This window comes from Carettochelys insculpta, chromosome 19, assembly GCF_033958435.1.
Source record: "Carettochelys insculpta isolate YL-2023 chromosome 19, ASM3395843v1, whole genome shotgun sequence".
In the NCBI taxonomy this organism is placed as follows: domain Eukaryota; kingdom Metazoa; phylum Chordata; order Testudines; family Carettochelyidae; genus Carettochelys; species Carettochelys insculpta.
The window spans coordinates 9,293,931-9,315,195 of record NC_134155.1 but is presented as its reverse complement, the minus strand read 5'-3'; the positions used below and the strand labels follow the sequence as shown (position 1 = coordinate 9,315,195).

The following is a 21,265-nucleotide window of genomic DNA, read 5'->3' as shown; positions in this document are numbered from 1 at the left end:
GCAGTTCCTTGGTTTCCCGCTGAAATTTCTGATCCCTCGGGCAGTGCTCTGTAACCGGGGTGCCGTGGCACACTAGTGTGCCACAAAGCAGTGCTCAGTGTGCCTCAAAGTCCAGGCTAGTGGTTAGGGAGTTGGGAGCCAGGACTCTTGAATTCTATTCCCTGCCTCCCACCGAAAGTGGGGTGGGAGTCTATCCTAGGGGTTAGAGCGGGGAGCCGGGATTTCTGCTGTCTATTCTCCTCCCCACCCGCTTCTTGGGAAGGGAGTGGGGGTTTAGTGGTTAAGGAGGCTGGGAGCCAGGACTCTTGAGTTTTATCATCCGCCAGGGAGGGGAGTGGGAGTCTAGCTCAGTGGTTAGAGCAGGCAGCTGGGAGCCAGGACTTTTGGGTTTTATCCACCCCTCCCCACCCCAAGAGGGGAGTAGGAGCTACTGGTTAGAATGCAGGGAGGCTGGGAGCCAGGATTCTTGGGCTCTTACACACACACACACGCCCTGGGCTGGGACTAATGCTGTGCTCCTCAATGACTGTGCCTCAGAGCCATACTCTGGGAATGTCGTTCACCACTCTGTGCATTGAGGTATCGTGGGGATGGATTTGGGGTGCCTGGCTCTGGGGGAGGGTGGGGGGTTGGGTTGTAGTGGGGACCTGGGGGTGCTGAGCACTGCCCTAGGGAGCAGCATAAGACCACCAACTCCTTCCATGTAACCCACCAAACAGCCACCAAAAAGCAGTAACTTTCAGTTAATGTCTGTCTATGCCTAATCCATTCTGTAGCCCAGCTTCAAGTTCCCTGACTTTCCAGTGCTGCGTATGCATCAACTTTTGAATGTAGAGTCAAGTCAGGTATAAAATCAGGGCAATGGATGAGTAACTTATGCAGCCTGGAAAGGGAGGGAAGCCAACAGCTATGGATTGTGGTCTTATTCCCTGACATAATAGGTATAACCTGTGCTTACCCAGTTTTGTAAATTCCCCTTTCCTGCCAATTAAATACGAAAAAGACTGTACAAAATTTCTATTTGTGGTCAATAGCTGTATGGTCCTTTTCCAAACACTTGCTCTTGGCCTTGTGTCACCCTGTTATGCAGAGAAAGGCAAAAACCAGCCATTTCTCCACTTCGCCTTTCCCACTGCAATCACACTGCAGATCTTACTGCTTACACACCTGAGGCTTTGTGACAACACACAGGAAACGTAGTCAGTTAGTGCCACCTGCTGTATGCTTTTCTGCAGATGCTTCAACCTAATCAACCTACCAGCCGCTAACTCTTTGGTATGTTGCAAGCCATGAAAAAGCTCTGCAAACAGTCCTTCCTTCACATCCTCGTTGCCCTGAGAATCCCACATGTTTCAGCTGAGAAGTAAAACCAAGATCCTGTTGAAGCACATTAAAATCCACTGATACTTTTTGTGATAATAAGGATGTTTGGTCCTAACATTATAGCTATGTTCCAGTTCAAGGAAATACTTGAACAAGTACACGTCCACCTTAAATTCTTCTTCCAGTTTCAACAAATAAAGAATTCTTCTTCATGCACTTCCCTAAATCCCCACTTAAAATATTTATGCACAGTGAAACCGGAGGCTGGGTTTCATCCTAGATGTGATAGGCTTGAGGGGTATATGAAGTGGTCCTTATGTAGTTTGTAGAGCAACTGGTTAATTGATAAAGCACTCTGAGATCAATACACTTTGGGAGTGAGATACATAAAGGATATTATTATATTGGTTCTAATAGGGTGGACCCTGTATAGGAATTTTCTCTTGTATCTCTCTAGCCTGAGGTGGTAAATCTTGCAAGAAGGTCCGTGGGCCATTACTGCTGAGTCACATTGTATGCAGGTCCATTTGTAAGGTCTGTGGGCCATTACTGCTGAGTTACATTGCATGCAGGTCCACTTCATGTCCATTCAGAACATGAAGGAGGGAGTGGTTCTTTGGGGGAGAGGAAATGATGGCACATGAAGTCTCAGAGCGAAGCTCCAGGGACAGATGAACTTGAGTGGGAAGATTGGTTGTTGCTTCTGAGTTACCAGTGGCTTGTTTTAGAAAAGAAAATTGATCAGAATTGCTATTCTGGAATAACACCCCATGTGCACACTCTTATTCTGGAATAAGAGAGTCCACAATAACTATTGTACTTCAGATTTATATCCTACCTCAACCTGGAATAACCTATGGACTTATTCCTAAATAGCTTAACCCACTTTCATAGTTAAACAGAAAGAAAGCATGCTCAGGCCTTGTGTACACTTTCCTGCACAGCCAATCTACTGAGCTACACAAATATATTGTAGCTGAAGTTGACATACTTATCATGGTTTCTTGAGTGAGATAAGGCCAACAGCTGCTGATCTCCCATTGATGCTGGCTACTCTTCTCATCTTGGTGGAGTACCGGCATTGACTAGAGTGACCTTGGAAATTGATTTATTACATCTACGGGAGACACACTGCCGTGTTGACCCACCGCGTAGAGCAGACAAGGCCTTAAGGCTTGTTTTCACATGGAATTATTCAGGAATAGCTATTGCATTTTAAATCCATACCCTACCCAAATCAGAATTAGTGTTAAGTGTAGCCAAACCTTTTATTCCAGAATAGGAATGCCCACACATCGAGTTAATCACGAACATCAGGAATAACTCCATGCATAGATAAGTTCTAATAAATCCAATGTCAGGAAGAGGGTGATTCTGAATACTAATTCAGGGCTCTTGTAAGGACAGTGAGGACTTAGAATGAATGATCTATCTATCACTATATTTATGAAGCACTCTGTTGTGCACTGACTAGGTGCCAGATACCTAGAGTCACAATGTTTCCTCCCACAGGCCAGATATAGCCTGCCCAATCTCTCCTTTATTTAGGTGCTGAATTGGGCAAATTTTCAGCTGACTGATGCTAGGTCTTTGCATTGCTCTGTTTAGTCCTTTGGGCCTGGGTAAAGAAGAGAGTGTTGTCCCATGTGTCCTTCATATGTTTTAGATTAGACTTAATTCCTCAAAGAGGTCTTTTATAAATTATGTGTCACGTTTATAACTCATGTTCCTTATGGAATCATAGAACTGGAAGGGGCCATCAAGAAGTCATCAAGTCCAGTCCCCTGCACTCATGGCAGGATCCAGCACCATTTAGACCATCCTTAAGAGGTATTTGTCAAAGCTGCTCTCAAAAATTCCCAATGATGAGATTCTACAACTTCAATAGGTGGTTTATTCCGGTGCTTAACCACATTGATCATCAGGAAGTTTTTCCTAATATCCGACTTAACCTGCCCTTGCTGCAACTTAGGTCCATTGAATCTTGTCCAATCAGGAAGAAGTTAAGGACAATAAGTTTCTCCTTCATCCTTGTAACAACTTTTTAGGTGCCTGAAAACAGTTATCATGTAGCTTATCAGTCTTCTCTTTTTTCAGATTATTTCAATCTTCATGTTTTCTAGACCCTTAATCATTTGTGTTGTTCTTCTCTGGACCTTCTCCAATTTCCCCACATCTTTCCTAAAATATGGGGCCCAGAACTGGACATAGTACTCCAGCTGAGACCTCATCAATGTGGAATAGAGTGGAAGAATTACTCCTCTTGTCTTGCTCACAACACTCCTGTTAATGCATCACAGAATGATGTTTGCTTTTCTTGCTACAGCATCACACTGACTCATGTGTAGCCTGTGGTCCAATAAGCTCAATAGACCCCTTTCTGCAGTACTTCTTTCTAAGCAGTCATTTTCCATTTTGCATATATGCAATTGTTCCTTCCTAAGTGGAGTACTTTGCATTTCTCACTATTGAATTTCATTCTATTTACTACCTCAGACTATTTCTCCAGTCTGTCCAGATAATTTTGAATTATAATCCAATTCTCCAAAGTACTTCCAGACCATCCCATCTTAGTATCATCCACAAACTTTAGAAGTGACAGAGAGGGAGCTGTGCTAGTCTATATACTAACAAAACAAAAAAGCAGTTAAGTAGCACTTTAAAGACTAACAAAATAATTTATTAGGTGAGCTTTTGTGGGACAGACCCAATTCTTCAGACCATAGCCAGACCAGAACAGACTCAATATTTAAGGCATAGAGAACCAAAACAGTAATCAAGGTTGACAAATCAGAAAAAAATGATCAAGGTGAGCAAACTTTAGAAGTGTACTCTCTTGGCTATTATCTAAATCACTGATGAGTCTTTGGTCTTACAAACCACATGAGCTGGATTTTGAGAGGTACACGGCTAGCATCCAATGGCTGAGGCATTTTTAAAAATCTTATCTTCATGGCTTCTGTATGGTTCACACCTGCCACCACACCCCATTCAGTTCCAGACATGGTCTTTTATTTTCAGCTATATAATCACAACTATGAAACAAGGCAAACACCTGAGAAAAAGTGCTGTTTAACAATTAAATTAGCTAGAATTCTGTAAACGACATCAAAACGTCACCTATGCCTAGGGTTGACAGAATTTGATTTTAATGTTGTTATAATTTTGACAGATATTGATGTCTTTTAGGTTTGTATTGATTTAAATTTTCACAGTGGTGGGAAATTACAAGTGGGACAGACAATTATTTAGTGAAACTAAGTCCTGAGATTAACAAAGTTAAAAACTTTATAAGCCATTAACATGAACTAACAACATATGTCAAAGTATAGAAATTAAATACCCTTAAATCCATACCTGCATTTAGTATTCATTCACTAGTCCATTTGTAACAAACCTAATTCAGAAGTCTAAATCTGGATTTTGACTCATTAATAATAAGTTCTCAAGCAGCATTTTTCTTACTTTGTCTAGCTGTGTACTTCAGTTATCAGTGCGATTATTTTTCCCCAGTTTGTGTGTGGATGGTGAAATGGATGTTTACTAACCACTTCCTTTATGCCTTTACAAAATGACATGGGCACTGTGCTTCCTGTAAAAAGAAATGGAGACCTTTGCTAGCAGAACTTGAGGCACATTTTTGTTCTGTATCATACATGAGGAGGTCTTCCTTATTTGTTTGTTTGTTCTTTCTTTTTATCCACTAGGAGCTGACTTTTTTCTGAGGTGAGCAGACTGGGTGGTAGGAGAATAGCCCCCAAGGCAATCACTCTGACTGTACATAGTTGTTTAGAGTTTTTTAGTTTAACCAGCATTTGATGGTCTGTCTGGTTTTATCACGTGGCTCACGATAGTTGCCCTAGAAATGGAACAGATAAACAAACCAACACACTGACATTATAAAAAGGCATAGGAACAACAAAGACAGATCCCCAACCAGAGCCACTGTAATAACCACGAGAAAAAGCCTAACATAGCTTCTCTGATACGGAGCCAGCTTGGCCTGAAAAATCATTACCTTAGGATATTTTTAATCCAGCTAGCAAATACAACCAGAAACAAACATATTACATGAAAGGCCCTTTGTCCTCACAACATCATATGCTTTTTAATATCTTGGAAAATTACAACTTCTAACACCCAATTGAGAAAATCATTGTGGATGTTAGACTATAATCTCATCATCTAATCCACTAAACATCTGTTGTCCCTAAAAATCACTCTCAGCGAGGCTAAACACATTATTTTTTTCCAAATCAAGAAACAGACTGTTGGATGCTATTCCCTCCAAGATGTTTAACTAAATTAGATGTAAGCGCGCTGCAGACATTTGTACTAGAGTTGGGTAAATGCTATGTAAAAGCGTTTGCAAACATTTATCTGTATGACTGCAAATTTGCTAGACCAGAATAATTATCTACTGTTGTTTGGCATTATATGAACAATCTGTATTTTTACAGAGATTTTGAAGCCCTGGTCATGACAGGGGACTCAGGATGCTAAAATAATATCAGGGTTAAATAATTTGTGTAAGCAAAATTTTGTGTATAAGTCTGTTTATGGAAAGGGAAGATACTGTGATTTGAAATGAAGCATTCATTCACATGACCTTCCTGAAAGCTCTTTGTGCGGTTTCAAATACTGTAATCAGGAAGCAGAAACACTGTCATTTGATCTTAGTGACCAATCACACTGCAGGAAGAGAGAGTATTTAATGCTAAAGGACACTTTCTCCCCCAAACTGGATTAGCAATAGCATATTTCTGTTTTCCTTTCTTGAAGACAAATGGAAATGTTAAAACACCTCTTAAGAAAGAGAGGTAGCCATGTGAGTCTGTAGCCTCAAAAACAACAAGTCTGTGGCACCTTATAGACTAACAGATATTTTCGAACATAAACTTTGGTGGGCAAAGACTTATAAAGTTGTATAAACTTTCAAAGTTTTTAAGGTGCCACAGGACTTCTTGTTGCTTTTAAGAAAGGGGCATATGTTGCCATGACCAGGAAGAGAATTATTGCTAATCTTGGGCTATCTTTGTTTCCATGATAGTCAGTGTCAAAATTTCAGTTGATTTCAGTAAGAGCAAGCACTCTACTTAACCACAGTAAGGAGCCAACGAGCTCTGGTTTAAACACTTTTTTTTCCAATGAGGAATGGTGTGTAGTTAGTCTTCTGGAAGTTTTCCAGCCCCTTTCCCCGCTTAGAATCCAGAAAACCCCCAAATATTTGGTTGTCAGCAAAAAAGTAAAAATTCTTCTCTTTCTCAGGTTTTCTTCCTCTCTCTGCTTTTATATTTTATTTTAGTGACAAAATGGAAAAGGGAAATAATGAAACACAAAACAAGGGCAAAAACAAAGCCAGAAAACTGAACATGGGGGGTGGTCTTTTTCCTTTAAAAAATTGAAATTTTTTTGCAAAAAAAATTAATGTCAAGAAGAGGAAAAATATTAATTCTCCTCCTACCCAATGGCATAATATATGTATCATTTTCAAATCACCAGTCTTTGCATTTTTCACACCCACCGCTAAATCCATGAGTGCCCAAAGTGTTATATGTTAGGCCTCAGCTGGAGTATTGTGTCCATTTCTGGGCACCACATTTCAGGAAAGATGTGGAGAAACTGGAGAAGGTCCAGAGAAGGGGAATAAAAATGATTAAAGGGCTAGAAAACATGGCCTATGAGAAATGATTAAAAGAATTACGTTTGCTTGGTCTGGAAAAGAGAAGACTCAGAGGGGACATGATATCAGCTTTCAAGTGCCTCAAGGGATATTACAAGGAGGAGGGAGAAAAAATGTTTCTTTAATGTATGAGAGTAGGACAAGAAGCAAGGGGCTTAACTTACTGCAATGGAGGTTTAGGTTGGACATCAAGAAAAACTTCCTACCTGTCAGGGTTGTTAAACCCTGGAATAAATTGCCAAGGGAGGTTGTGGAATCTCCATCATGGAAGATATTTAAAAGCAGGCTACACAAACATCTGACAGGGAAGACCTAGAATGATGGAGCTTGGTCCTGCCTTGAGGGCAGGAGACTGGACTCAATAGCCTCGTTAGGGCCTTTCTAGTTTGAATATTCTCTGATTAAATGTTCATTCTGCCTTTGGACACTTTGGCCCAAATCTTTACAGTTATTTAGGTGTCTAACTCTTGTTTAAATCAATAGCAGACAAGGCCTTAGATACTTTTGAAGCTCTAGGCCAGGGTTGCAACTGTAAATTCATAGACTGTGTTAAAAAGCAGCCAAATTAGACCTGTCTGTAAAAGTCATAAAAAGTTTAGCTGTCAGTAAGTACTGAGCTTTGTTTGCAGTGGATCTGAGGAGTCTCTTATCACCTGCCCCTGCCCCACTGATCCCTGGGCCACCTCCGCATTGTAGGGTAGCTACAGGGAGTTCTCCTGATGGGGGCTCCCTCCAACCTCTGCTGGCTGCTCTTCTCTGCCTCCTACTTTGAATTCTGCTTCAGCGTCACTTGCATCAGCACAACATCAAGTTCTGGTTGCCCTGCTGGGCTCCCTGCAGCTGAGGTAGGGGTGCAAAGTGGGCCAGGCATTGCAGCCTCCCTCAGGCTCCCTGCCAATACGTCACGGTGGGGCAATCACTTGAATAGAAGAAATAAACTCTCCCTGCCTATGCTAAAAGGATTATTGGCTGTCAAAAATGGACCTGGAAAAATTATTAAAGCAACAGTTGACAGTGTGGCTGCTGCGTTGTATGATCACAAACTGGAGGATGCCGATGTGGCTAGTAAGCAGGTTAAACCAGCAAAATAATGTTGCTGTTGTGAGATATGAATAAACACACTGAATATTGTTCACTTTTGTCCTTTGCGTCATCTTTATATTACATTAGAATGCATCTGGATAAAATAGGTTGGTTGTCTTTTTTTTTTTTATGCTGTCCATAGAAATCATTGGGCAACCCAGCTCTGGGCCTTCCTGCAAACAAAGGATGAGGACAGTTCTGACCAGCTGCAGAATATTGCTGGGGAACACAAACAGGAACCAGCTCAGTGATCAATGGTGACAGAAGCATTAGCAAATATGGCTGTGTGCACAGATGGCTGATAAGGGGTGTGGATGTGAGTGCACTATTTGTGCCCCGAAAAAGCTGCCCACAAGTGTCACGAGTTGTTGAAAACTACACGTACTCGTGTCCTCACCCCTGAAGCACATGGTGTCTTTTAGTGTCTTGTGTTCTATTGCAGATCTGTCCTGTAAGAGACACAGTACCAAGCTCACATGCTGCCTCTTTCACCGGTGGCTCTCAAAGCACCCTAGAGAGGAAGACAGGCGCATAATCCCAATTTTACAAATGAAGAAACAGACGCACACAGAGGTGACCTGATTTGGTGCTGGTCACCAGCAGGACAGTGGTAGAGCTGGGAAGAGACTCTAGACTCCTAAATCCCAGTCCAAATGTTCTAGGCACCAGGAGACACTGCCTCTGGAGGAGGACTATAGCCATTTTAGATTAATTTTAAGGCAGTTTTAAAAGTTTCCATTTACTACTTTTCTCCCAGTGTTTATCTCATCCAGGCCACAGACCAGCAGTGAGGGCAAAGGGGCCAGTTGTCCCAAGGCCCGGTACTTCAAATGGGCTCCCAGCCGCCACTGCTACCACCGCCGGAGTGGTAGTGGCCCGAATCCAGGGTCCTTTAAATCAAGACCAGAGCACAGTCTCTTCTGGTGGAGGCCATGCCCCTTCCAGGAGTATGGAGCAAGCCCCCAAACTTGCCAGGGTACGGGAAAGTCTGTCAGTCCTTTGGTCTCAGCTGTTCAGATTTGTAAGCTCTTTGGGACCCTTTATTCTGGGTAGAAATTTCCCGTGATGGGCTTTCCACAACCTCCCTTACAAGCCTATTCCAGGATTTAGCTATCCTTATAGTTAGCAAGTTTTTCCTAATAGCTAACTTAAATCTCCCTTGCTGTAGATGAAGCCAATATCTTCTTCTCCTACTTCCAATGGGCATGAGGACCAGCTGACCGCTGCCCTTTTCATACCAGCCCTTAACTGATTTGAAGACTGTTATCACGTCCTCCCTAAATTTTCTTTTCTTAAGACTAAACACACCCAATTTTTTAACGTTTCCTCATAGGACAGTTTGCCTGTACTCAGGGAAGGTGCAAGGAGTGCCTCGTCCCCTTCCAGCTCCACCTCCATCCTTACCCCTGGCCTCTCCCCAATGAGCCTGGCCAGGGATTACCTGGGGTAGGCGATAACAGCATGAGGAGTTCACCTCCCTTTGGTCTCCCTAACACTCACCATGCAGTGCTCTGTTGTGCCCTCCCAGACTGCTGAGCCCCATTTCTCACTGTCTCAGCCTCCCTCTACACCCTTCCTCAGTTAATCCTCCCTCTCCCATCCATAGGACAGGAGGGTCACCACAGTGCCTGGGGCAGCTACACCCCCCACGGCCCCGTCCTATGGCTCCAGCTGTGTTAATAGCCTATCCCCAATTTCCCCTACTCCAGTCGCTGGGCCACGTGACAGTGGTGTGACGCACGTATCACCCGATGCTGCTGCTGCAAAACACAACCGCTGCTGGACCATAAGCCAGCTGTATGCGGCCCAGGCAAGAAAGCCCCAGGCTGCACAACGCAGCCGTTGGTTCTGCTGCAGAACCAGACCTCAGGCACAGGGGCTGCCCAGCTCAGCGCGCCGCCCAGGTAAGAGACCCATTGGGAGTCATTGGCTAAGCAGTCTCCTCCTCACTGCTTTTGTATTTTTCACTTTGAACTGATGCTTGTGCTACTTGTGAGTCTGCTGCTCCAGTTCTGGTTGTGTTTCTCCTTCTGTTTCTTCTGATTCTGCACCCGCTGGTGAGTCTGGGGCTCAGGGCAGGGCAGTTGGGTGTGTGTCGGGGGGGTGGGGGGGATGAAGACTGGAATATTTCGGAATATTGTTTTTCAATTATGATATTATAGCCAAATCCCAGAAAGTAATTTCTATAAAACCTTTATCATAGGTGGGGCAGGGTCATTTGAACAGCCAGGAATGGCGGGAGGGGAGAGTAGTGGTGGAGGTGGTCCACATTTACAAAAAAAAGCACTCCTCTACAGAAATTCTTATGTATGGGCTTGAAACCTATTACTACCTATTACTTCTGTTTTTCTCCTCTGGACTCTCTCCCATTTGTCTAAATCCTTCCTGAAGCGTGGTGCCCAGACCTGGACAGGGCACTCCGGCAGGGGCTTCGCTAGTGAGAAATAACATTGGGACAATTACTGCCTATGTCTTTCATAAAATCCTCTTGCATATATACCCACAGTGATATTAACCTCTTTTGCAGTTGTGTCATCTTGTTGGCTTATTTTCATGTTATAATCCACTATAACCGTCAGGTCCTTTTCTGCTTTACTTTGTGGACTGTTACTCCCCATTTTGTATTTGTGCAAGTGAGTTTTCCTTTCTATATAATAAACTAATAAAATAACAAATACTTTCGACTGTGTGTTTCAATGAGGAATATACACTCTTCCAAGCATAAAATGGTGAGCTGTTTAAGGGAAGGGGCTGCCTATACACATGCATGAGGAGCTCCTTGTGTTATGCTTATAAGAGCCACATGAGATCTTTTTAGAGAGACAAGGCAAGAATGCTGCGTTTATTGACAATACAATACTATTACATTATATGCATATAATATACATAGTTCACTTAAAAAGCAGCGAGGAGTCCTGTGGCACCTTATAGACTAACAGAAATGCATGCACCTGCATCTGACGAAGTGGGTCTTTGCCCACGAAAGCTTATGCTCATACATTTCTGTTAGTCTATAAGGTGCCACAGGACCCCTCATTGCTTTTGCAGATCCAGACTAACACGGCTACCCCTCTGATATTTCACTTGGAGGCATACCCCCCCCCACACACACACCGTCTTGTGGTTGCTTATAGTTACCAAAGGTTGATCACTCTAATCCATTGGCCAGAAGGATTAGAGGTGAGTGTAGAGCCCGGTTCCGTTGATCCAGCTCTTTGCTCTGATGTTGACGAGAAGAGGAACCAAACCCTGCAGTGGTGCGCACATCTTTTATAGCTTTTAGTCCACAGTCTTGATTCTGTCTCACTGCTTGAGGCACGATGAGTCACCAGTCAATGGCAGATGGGTTTGATCCTTTCCCAAGGCCCCAGGTTTCTGTGTCACTCATCACCTATAGATGGGACTTAATCTTTCTCTCCCGGTGGGTCACCGCTGTAGAGTCCAGTTTTCATTGTTCTTCAGCGTCCAAGTCTTTGTTGTCCAGACAGGCGAGCTCCAGAGGGTAACTCTCTAAGCATCCACATTCACACTTCCAGGTGGATCTCATGCACACCCATTCTTACACAGAGACAGCACAAGGTTTACAGGCTAATCCAGAAGGTCATATCTCTCAAAATGGAGTCTTAGGTACAATATGGAGTTAGATACAAAGTGGTACAAAGCTCCTATTAAATGATAAGGGATAATACAGGGAAATACAAAGATATATGGTCATGCAAAGGTTGTATTCAAATATACCTATTGATTTAGGGTTGCTACACTTGCAGGATCAGGGCCCACCTTTGTATATTAATGACCTTTATTAAAGGTCTTGTTTCAGTCACTGGATTTCTGACCAAGATCCATCTGGTGAAGTAAATGGGCAGCGAACTGGTCTCAGTGCAGCCAGGCTGCAAGCACATGTCTAGGCTTCCAACTCTTACTGAAACTATTCCAAGAGATTTGTTTTCCCAACATGACCTAATAGTCCCATTTATTTGAAATATCCTGTTAAAATCTCCAGGGCGCTTTTAATGGTCACTGGGAGATGAATGCTGACTCTGGGACGGGAGGAGCTGGGGGCTGGGCCCGGGGTCGCCATGGAGGCAACGGAGGGAGCAGACCCTCCCCCCGCCCCGGAAGTGCTCCCCGGTTGCCATAGCGCTGATGCTGGGGAAGATGGCGGCCGCGGCGGGGCCCGAGCCCGACGGCTCCATCCGGCGCTCCTTGGCCCGGCTCGGCGCGCTGCGGCCCCTGCCCGATCCGGCCCGCGAGGGCGAGAGCGGGAGCGGCCGTCGCACCGAGCTGCACTTGCTGTTCGACCAGCTCATCTCCGAGACCTGCGGCCCGGGGGTGCCGGGGCCCGTGGGGGCGCCGAGCCCGCAGGTAACCGTGGACCGAGCCTGACCGGGGCGGGGGGCCGAGCCTGACACGGGGCGGGGCCGAGCTCATGGGTACGTGGGGGAGCTGGCGGTGGGATTACGGGGGATGGGGAGGGTAGAGAGAGGACCGAGGCTGTTGCGGGGCAGACGGGTCCCAGGTGAGTGTGGAGTGGAAGCGGGAGGAGCAGCTCTGAAGGGTCATGAGGGGTTGAGGTAGATAGTAAAGGAAATTGGAAGGGGGCAGGAATGGGGAAGCCTCATTTCCTAATACTGTACTCTGCTGCTTCCCCAGCAGCCAGCCCAGGCTACAGCTGAGGGTGCTGCCTTGCCCCCCTCCCCCAGTTTTCCCCTCATTTGGAAATGTCACCTGTCCCTGTAGACGGATCACCATTTAAACTGTTGCAGGGAGGGGCAGGAGCGTTGCCCCACTTGAGCATAAGGGTTCGATAAGTTCTCAGAACCGCCCATGGGATGGCAATGTTCAGAATGGCCATGTCTACACTGGAAAATTGTATTGTTCTCCTACTGTTACATGCTAGGGAGTGGTGCCACGCTGAGTGTGGATGCAGTTCTGGGGGGATAGTTGTGCTTTATGCCAATATCGTTGGGGAAGGGATAGCTCAGTGGTTAGAGCAGTGGCCTTATAAACCCAGGGTTGTGAGCCCAGTCCTTGAAAGGGCCTTTCCAAGACCTGTGGCAGGTTAGATTAAAAAAAAAAATCTGTCAGGGATGATGATAGGTCTTGTGAGGACAGGGGAGTGGATTTGGTGGTCTCTGAAGGTCCCTTCTGGCTGTATGAGATGGGTATTTCTCCATATATTATTATTAGCTATTCCCATATGGGAATTAGGAACAGCTATAGTGGTATGTCACCTTTATACTAGTATGGCTATGTCCACATGAGAGTTTTTACTAGCATAAGTGTTTTGGTTGAAAAATAATCCCTTAACCAACATGGTTATATCGGTACAACATTCAAGTGTAAGCCAGGTCATTTTGACTATCCACTGTTGAATCCGTTTTCCTGCTCATGCAGCCCTATACGGAATCACCCATCCGGAAATTGTAACATTAACCTTAACTCTTCTCCTGTGCAGCAAGTCACATATGGGTCAGGTGTCCCCTACCCACTTCCTGATGTTTCAGCAAACTGTGCCTGCTTCCTGCATCTACCCTCTTCCTATGGCTGATAGACCTACTTGGTTATCTATAGGTTGTAACTCACCAGAGTTGGCCAAAATCTGGAATTTCTAGTTCATGAGGAATTTTATTATTTTTAAGTTTGGTTTCAGACTAAACCCATATTTTTTTTCAAAATTTCACAAGAGCCAGAAGTTCCAAAATACAATATTTCTGAAAAGAAGTAAGTTCCCTGGATCCTCAGTAGTCCGTCCGTGAAATTGACATGATTTGTGTGAGGTTCAGAGCCCACCTTCTGCCCCTGTAATAAGCTCTAGGACAGCTAGGCCATGCCCACTGCTTTAGCACTAGGGATCCCAGGGCTTTCAAACTCTTGGCAAGTTGGCTTTCTGGGCTGCCTAACTGCAAAAGCCTAGAGAGCCAGCTGCTCTGACAATCCAGCATCCTGGGGCAGCTTAGCTTCACAGCAGGAATCCTGAAAGTCCCAAGAGCCCCAGCTTGAGTTTAAGTTCTTTTCTTTCTACTGTACTGTTAGGAGCCTAGACCCTAAAGACTTGTTTACATACAGCTGTGAGGACATTCCCAAATGCAGTTACACAGACATGTACTAGCTCTGGCAAAATAGTGCTGAGAAAATAGCAGTGTGACCATGGTAGCACAGGTGACAACTTAGTGTGTACTCAGGTTGTCAGGTAGAATAATCAGGCAACTAACCCAAGCCATCACGACCATGCTGCTGGCTTTACCCAAGCTGAGTAGTGCCCTCCCAGTTGACATATAGCTATATCCTGAGAGTCATGGATCACTCCAGGGCTTTTAAGAGGACCATGCTTCCAGCTCTTGCAGAAGGGAGCCTGGAAGCCATGGCTGAGTTGTAATAGCCATGTGCAGTGGAGTGGTAATAGAGATCTCTGGTTTAAATGCTATGGGTAGGGGAATGTGATGGGCATAATGAAGGTGGTTGGTAGCATGATAGTTGAGAATATTCTATCTTTGCATCATTTAAATTCTCAATTATTGCACAACATCTTAGTAATTATTTTGTACAGGGATAAATTATCTATGGAAAAATGAAAATACTTTCTTGGGTGTACACTTTTTATATCATACTTTTTTTACATTAAACCAGTAACAATCTTTAATTACCAATTATGCTTCTTATTTGTTTTCCACAGCAGTCTCCCAGCTTTTGTTTTCATTTTGGGAAGTGTTTAGATTAACCTCCTTTCACCTTAATATTTTAGACATTGCCCCCTTTTTCCATTTCCTTTCTTCCTTGTTTCACTTTGGCCTTTATTAGCTATTGTGCTCTGTGTTTAAATATTGTTTGTCTCGCAATGCTGGGTCCTTCAGTGGAAATTTGCATATTTAATGACAGATCCAGTAGTTGGATGCCTCCATCTTATGGACAGTCAGTAAGAAAGTCTACTGATGTCAGTTGTGCTCCACACAAATACAAGTATTCCACCCATTCAAATCCATTTGCACAATTGAGACCTTAGCCAGTGGGTTACTCTCTACTCTGGAGCCAAAATGATATAGTGTCTCAACGATAAATGATTGCTAAGTCTTCTGGCCTTGTTTTTCACTTTAACATTTTTTCTCCCAGGATGTTTGTGCTCTACTTGTTCAAGCCTGTCAGCTGGTTCATCTCAGTCAGGAGCATCTTGTCAACAAAGTTTGTCAGCTCATTCATCATTTACTTAACAGATTCCAGGTATGGAAAACTTGATAGTTTTGTCCCTACCCTTCCAAGTACAGGGGCAGGAACCAAAAAAAGCTTTTTCCTCCATGAGGTGAAGCAATAGAGAGGACCTAATATGAATGTGCTTGGATTTTCACCATCCTATTCATCCTTCCACTCTTCTGAACTACAGTCTGGGCTATGCATGGCTAAAGGGTTAGGTGACCTAAGAACTGCATTTGCCGACACTCCCACAGGAGACTGAAAAGCTTGTGTATCAGGCCTTCAGTCTTGGGGAAAACAAGAAACCAATGACCATTTCCGTAACATAGGCTGTTTCTGTAGCAGCATGAAATTCTAACCGCCGAATCAATTGTATCACTCTCCATCTACAGGAATGTGACCCTGACTTGAATAATGTACAGTATAATAAGAATACCTATCGAAAACACTTTTTAAAAGTTGTTCCTTTACGTGATGTTAGGTAGTGGTTGATGAAAAGAGTGTGGATTTTCTTCTGTCCTATTCCATCTCCGCTCTCAAACAGTGCAGCTCTTGGACACACACTGAAATTCTGCAAGCCTTAGCAGCTCTTGTTTACAACAATGGACCTAACTGTCAGAAGGTAGGCTGAATTTATTGCTAAAAGAAAGTGGTCTTCAGTGTCTCAGATCCTTGCACTCTCTTCCCCTTCCTTTCCTGCAAAAGAAAAGCTGCACGTTACTCTCAGTGTTAACTCCATCTTGACATTGTATGAGTAGTTTAAGGATAAAACACATTACAGGGGTGTTGTAATACTTCTGTAATCAAGTATTACAAATCCATAAAATTCTGATTTCAGGTTATGCTAAGGAGAACTCCAAACATGTTAAAGTAAGAAATCTACAGTTAAGGCACCAAACAATATTAATTTTGCCTTGTAGTGAGGCTGTGCAGTAACCATAGGGTTATGTTTTGCTGTTTGTTATTCTAGATTAGATTAAATTGTTTTACATAGCCTTTAGATTTTCGTCCTGTTTTTCCCCCTGTCATTAGCATCACTGTAGAGCAAAGTAGCTCCAAAGCATGCAGAGCATGCAAGCCAGTTAATTTGCTTGTACAGCTGCTTTGGGTTGCCAGCTCAGCACACTGGTGAATCTGGGCCTTAATTTGCAATTAACTTACTGGTGCAGAGAGTTGTGTTGATGAGAGTAGTGCTCTGCGTAGAAGGCATATGGATGCTGTCCCCATCGCAGCCAGCTGGAGAGGTGACCCTAGACAGGATTGCCCTTCTGCTGCATGCACACTGCCTTCCTGGGAGAGCCCATTTCCTGCTACAAGGGCAGATTCCAATACAGGAGTGAGCTTTGGCTTATGCAGTATTGGCTGTGTGTTCATCATGATCTCTCTGGGCTCCATGTGCTCAGTAGGAACCTGAGATTCACACAGCAGCAGGATGAAACCGTCATTGTGCACTAGAGCTGAAATAGCAGTGCTGCGAGAACCTTTCAAGTAATGATGCCAAAGTTAGCATGAAGCTATGGGCTCTTTAAAGAGCGGTGACAGCTGTGCCAAGTGGCTACCACTGAGAGCTCCTGATGTGTGGAGTCTCCTTGACACCAATGATTCACTAAAACCAATAGAATTTTTGCTTACAGATTAGCTGTAGAGGAAAGGCATTAATGGGTTGCATTACCTGTGATGTCACAATGATACCTCTGAAGAGTTCCTGAGTTGACTTGACTGTGCCTGTAGCCTGTGTAACATAGCAGTTGGGTACAACAATAGATAATAACTTAGTTTAATTACAGTCTGGTTTCTTCAAATATATCCTGTGTACAAGGTATTAATTAACTTTATTTGCAGATTGTGAAGAAGTCTGTGTTGTTCCATTGTTAAGCTCTTTTGAGACAGAGACTGACACACATTACATTTTTAACACATTTTTACATTAATTTACTTTATAAACTAGTTAAAGGATTTACTTTTAAATGCTCAAAAATTCATTCTGTACCCAAAAAACAAGTGCTGTAAGTTTGAGAAAAGGGTGCTATGTTTTTTCATACAAAACAAGGAGGTTGAATGCAAGCCAGTTAAGTACAAAATAGAATTCAGTCTTGACTATAGAGCAGGGGTGGACAATAACCGGCCCATGGGTCAGATGTGGTTTGCCAGAGTTAGTCTCTGGCAGGCTAATGGAAGTTTATTTACCTGCCTGTCCACACATACAGATGCTTGCAGCTCCCTTTGGCAATGGATGCTTGTTCCTGGCTAATGGGAGCTGCGGGAAGTGGTGTCCCAGTCTGTGCCACTTCCTGCAGCTCCCATTGGCCGGGAATGGGAATCTGTGGCCAACAGCAGCTGCAGGCAGCTATCCCTGCAGAAGTGCAGGTAAATAAATTGCCAGCAGTCTGCCAGGGGCTAACCCTGGTGAACTGCATCCGGCTTATTGCTTACCCCTAGTATCGAGTCATGACTCATACCTGCATAATAACGAATGACAATTTTACAAATGAATGTAATTTCTACTCAGAGGATATTAGTCAGATATACTGAGTTGTTGCTATTTCTGTATCAAGCTATAAGATTTAAGAAGCTTGATTTATATCACATTGACTATAGCTCTCTTGATCTGGAGTAAAAAGGGAATATGTCAATTGATTTGCGTTCACCATACCCATCTCTGTATCTTGTTGGCCCATAGTAATTATTAATGGTTTATTTTAGTATTTCCCAGATTTGCTGGGGAAGAGCGGACTCTTGGTGCAGTTCAGCGATCCTGCTCAGCCTGATGTGGAACTCAGGAGGGCAGCAGTACACAGCATGGCAAATCTGTGTCTCAGGTATTAAATCAAGTCATTTCAAGAGCTGTTTCTATGGGTGCTTTAAAAGTGGGCATCTGGAAATGCTGACAGCCAGCCTGTATAACCCTGCTCAACACAGTAAAACAAGATCAGTGTGATGGTTTCAGGGCCACTTAAATAAGTTCCGCTGCTTTGAACAGTCCCATTGGTTACAGTGGGACTTTGCCGTTTGATGAAAGCCAAAAGGAAAAGTTTCTTCCCCAGTAGCCTTGTTTGTGCTACATCCTGGAAATTATAAACATGACTTGTGAGTGAAAGGTAAAACTGCTGTGCTCCTAGCTATTGTCCTACTCATTCAGGGAAAAGTAGGAATTGTCAAATTTCTAAAACTAAAATTTAAATGGGCAGAGGGTGAGGGTGAGTGGGGATGGAGGGACTGAAAAGGCAGGCATACCGTGCTTCTTCTGGGCAATACTAATCTGTCAGCAAAGATGGTTATTAATGTTTATGACATAATTGATTACATCTTGTGTTGTGACTATCTGATGCACTGGAATGGTTGGTTTGTGAATGATTTGTAATAAGATTCAAAGAATTAATAAGCTGATGCCAAAGCAAGATCTCATTGCATCCAAAACACTTCACTAAACTATTCAGATGGAAGCTTTTTCTTATTTGTCTATGACAAACTTAGACTGCATAATCTAACAGTCTAAGCCAACAGGAATTTGGACCTGATTTAAAGAGCTTTGCAATTTGGAAGGAAGGTTTGATGTCCCACTGAATGGGACTTGTAAGAAAGAAGAGTCTTCTGAGGTCCAGGGTGAAGTCAGATGACTTATTTAACCTAGAGCAAAGTGCAGCATCTGGCAGCTTTGAATGTGATTTTTCTAATTAGAATCTGCTCTCTGGAAAATCACTTGCGCTATTTGACTCTTACTGTGAACATTATCAAACTTGCACACGGGTGACTTGAAGTAATTAAACATATGGGCAGCAGCTGCTTAGGGAGCCAGACAAAGAAAATTGTTTAAAGAATCTAGAGCAACTACACTAATGGTCATGTTATGATAATCTGATATCTAGGTAGCACAGATTGAATTGGTCCAGCAATCACCTTTATATTCATTTAGTAAAGAGAGATGGGTGGCAATTTAAATAAAAAAGATAACCATTTCACTGCATTAAGGCAGTCTGTGTTTGTGAAAATGAAGGAAATTGGACAAGCCTTTCAAGGTCATATAAAGGGCTAAGTTGTATCCTAAGATATGCAGTTGCAGCTTTATTAATTCAGTGCGACCTGTGTACCCATGTCTGAGGACATTTCAGCAAAATAGTGACATTGCTCCTGTTGGTGTCATTCTGCACCTGCTTGTAGCCTGGAAAACCAAACATATGAATCCACTTTAATCAGGCAGGAAAAGCCAAACGTTGAAGTAAATTTAAGCAAGTGTACTGAAATTTTATTAACCAGACTTTCCAGAGGGTGTTTTCAATGGTAGAGTTTCATCCTTTCTAGGTGCCAAAGTACGGTCCCATTCCATGTTGCTGCTGTGTGACGCAAGGCATGGATCTGAGCTTGGGTAGTGTTTATTGACTAGCTGCATCTGCTTTCATTTTAGTGTGCCTGGACAGCCATACTTAGATGAGTCTTACAGAAGTCTGTGTTTTCAAACTTTCCTAAATGTGTTACAGTCTTCAAAAACCTCTGATGTGGATGACATCACCTTTTGTATGGTATGTACAACTCCCATTTGCTGAAACACACAAAGTGTGTGTGTGTGTGTGTGTGTATATCTATATCTATATATATAGTCACCCTCTTTAAATACTCCTCTGAAACCCCACACCCATGCATCTGATGAAGCGGGTCTTTGCCCTTGAAAGCTTATGCTCCAAAATATCTGTTAGTCTATAAGGTGCTACAGGACTTCTTATTGTTTTTGAAGATACAGACTAACTCGGCTATCCCTCTGGTACACTAAGTATAGTTATACTATGCCTTGCAGTGGGATAGCTAGACAACTTTTAAAATTTGATTTGAAATAAATAGCCTTTTATGCTCAAAGCCTTCCTGTTTGGCAAAAGTTGTTCATGTCTCATGCTTTGGAATATTGTTAGTTGAGACTTCACTAATAATATCTCTGTAGATGGTTCAAGTATCTGTGATGCTAAGCAGTTATGTTGTTTTACACTGCATAATGTCAGAAGCCCATAAGTTGAAAGGTGCCATATGTATATGCATGGGCTAATTCTAAGTTACTTTCAGTTGTTACAGAATGCTCTGAAAGGTATCCAGTCACTTTTAAATGGTGGGAAGATGAAGCTAATGGAGACTGATCAGCTTGGGTCCCTTCTTGCTGTATTAAAGGTGAATAGTTTCTTGGTTTAAATCCACTTTTAGACAGACTGTATAATGTGTGCTCTTCCTGTCCCACTCTAAGTGAGAAAAGAGAAGAGAGAAGGCAGCAAAAAGAGGTAGAGAGGGCTGATGTGAGGAAGGAGGATCACACTGAAAAATCGAATGAAAGACATGGAGTAAGGGGGAAAGTTCTCTCTAAAGTATAATAAAGCTTTCCGTTCTCTTGCATTTCCTATTGCAGAGAAGTTGATGGCAATGCCTTGATGGTTAAGATGCAAGTCTCCCATTAGTGTGCGGGATGGACTAAAAATCCTAGAAATAATTTAATTCAGTTGCCAAAATGTCTGATTTAAAAATCAGAATTACTGAACAGGTATTTTATTAGGCTATTTGAGTCTCCTCATGCTGAATTGTCTGCCATTGGCAGCTTGGGTGTGAGCTAAGGTAAAGTGAAAACAGTTGGTGAGCACCTGCACATACAATAATTCTGTGTGTACCCAAATGGATCAAAATGCTGGTGTTTTTGTTTCTGGTTTAGAAATGCATGTTCTATGGGCTGCCTGGACTGAACATGGAAATGCCTGCAGTCTTGTACCCAACTCCGCTGCCTCAGTATGATGGAAGGTCACCTGTCAAACAGGAGCAGGAGGAATTGAGTACGATTAAGCCAACAGGGGTAAACTTAAATTATACAACATATTGATTTTTGCGTGTGTTTAGTTGTTTTGACTGGATCTTTCCTTATATGGTGACTGACCATTTCTTTGTATTCTCAGCATGTGATGTATTTCACATTGCTTTCCTTAATGGTATTGATTATAAATCTCTACACTGAATAACAAAATG

The 21,265-nt window shown here is 43.1% G+C and overlaps 1 protein-coding gene across 1 annotated transcript in view; it reads left to right on the top strand.

The window, feature by feature from the left end:
- The first annotated feature begins 12,247 nt into the window (after positions 1-12,247).
- Positions 12,248-21,265, top strand: part of HEATR6 (HEAT repeat containing 6) — a 29,114-nt gene continuing 20,096 nt past the window's right edge. The window contains exons 1-7 of the mRNA XM_075014124.1: positions 12,248-12,454; positions 15,200-15,307; positions 15,759-15,899; positions 17,981-18,096; positions 19,680-19,794; positions 20,327-20,428; positions 20,958-21,095. Coding sequence (XP_074870225.1) covers positions 12,248-12,454; positions 15,200-15,307; positions 15,759-15,899; positions 17,981-18,096; positions 19,680-19,794; positions 20,327-20,428; positions 20,958-21,095 — 927 coding nt within the window. The remainder of the gene's footprint in view (positions 12,455-15,199; positions 15,308-15,758; positions 15,900-17,980; positions 18,097-19,679; positions 19,795-20,326; positions 20,429-20,957; positions 21,096-21,265) is intronic.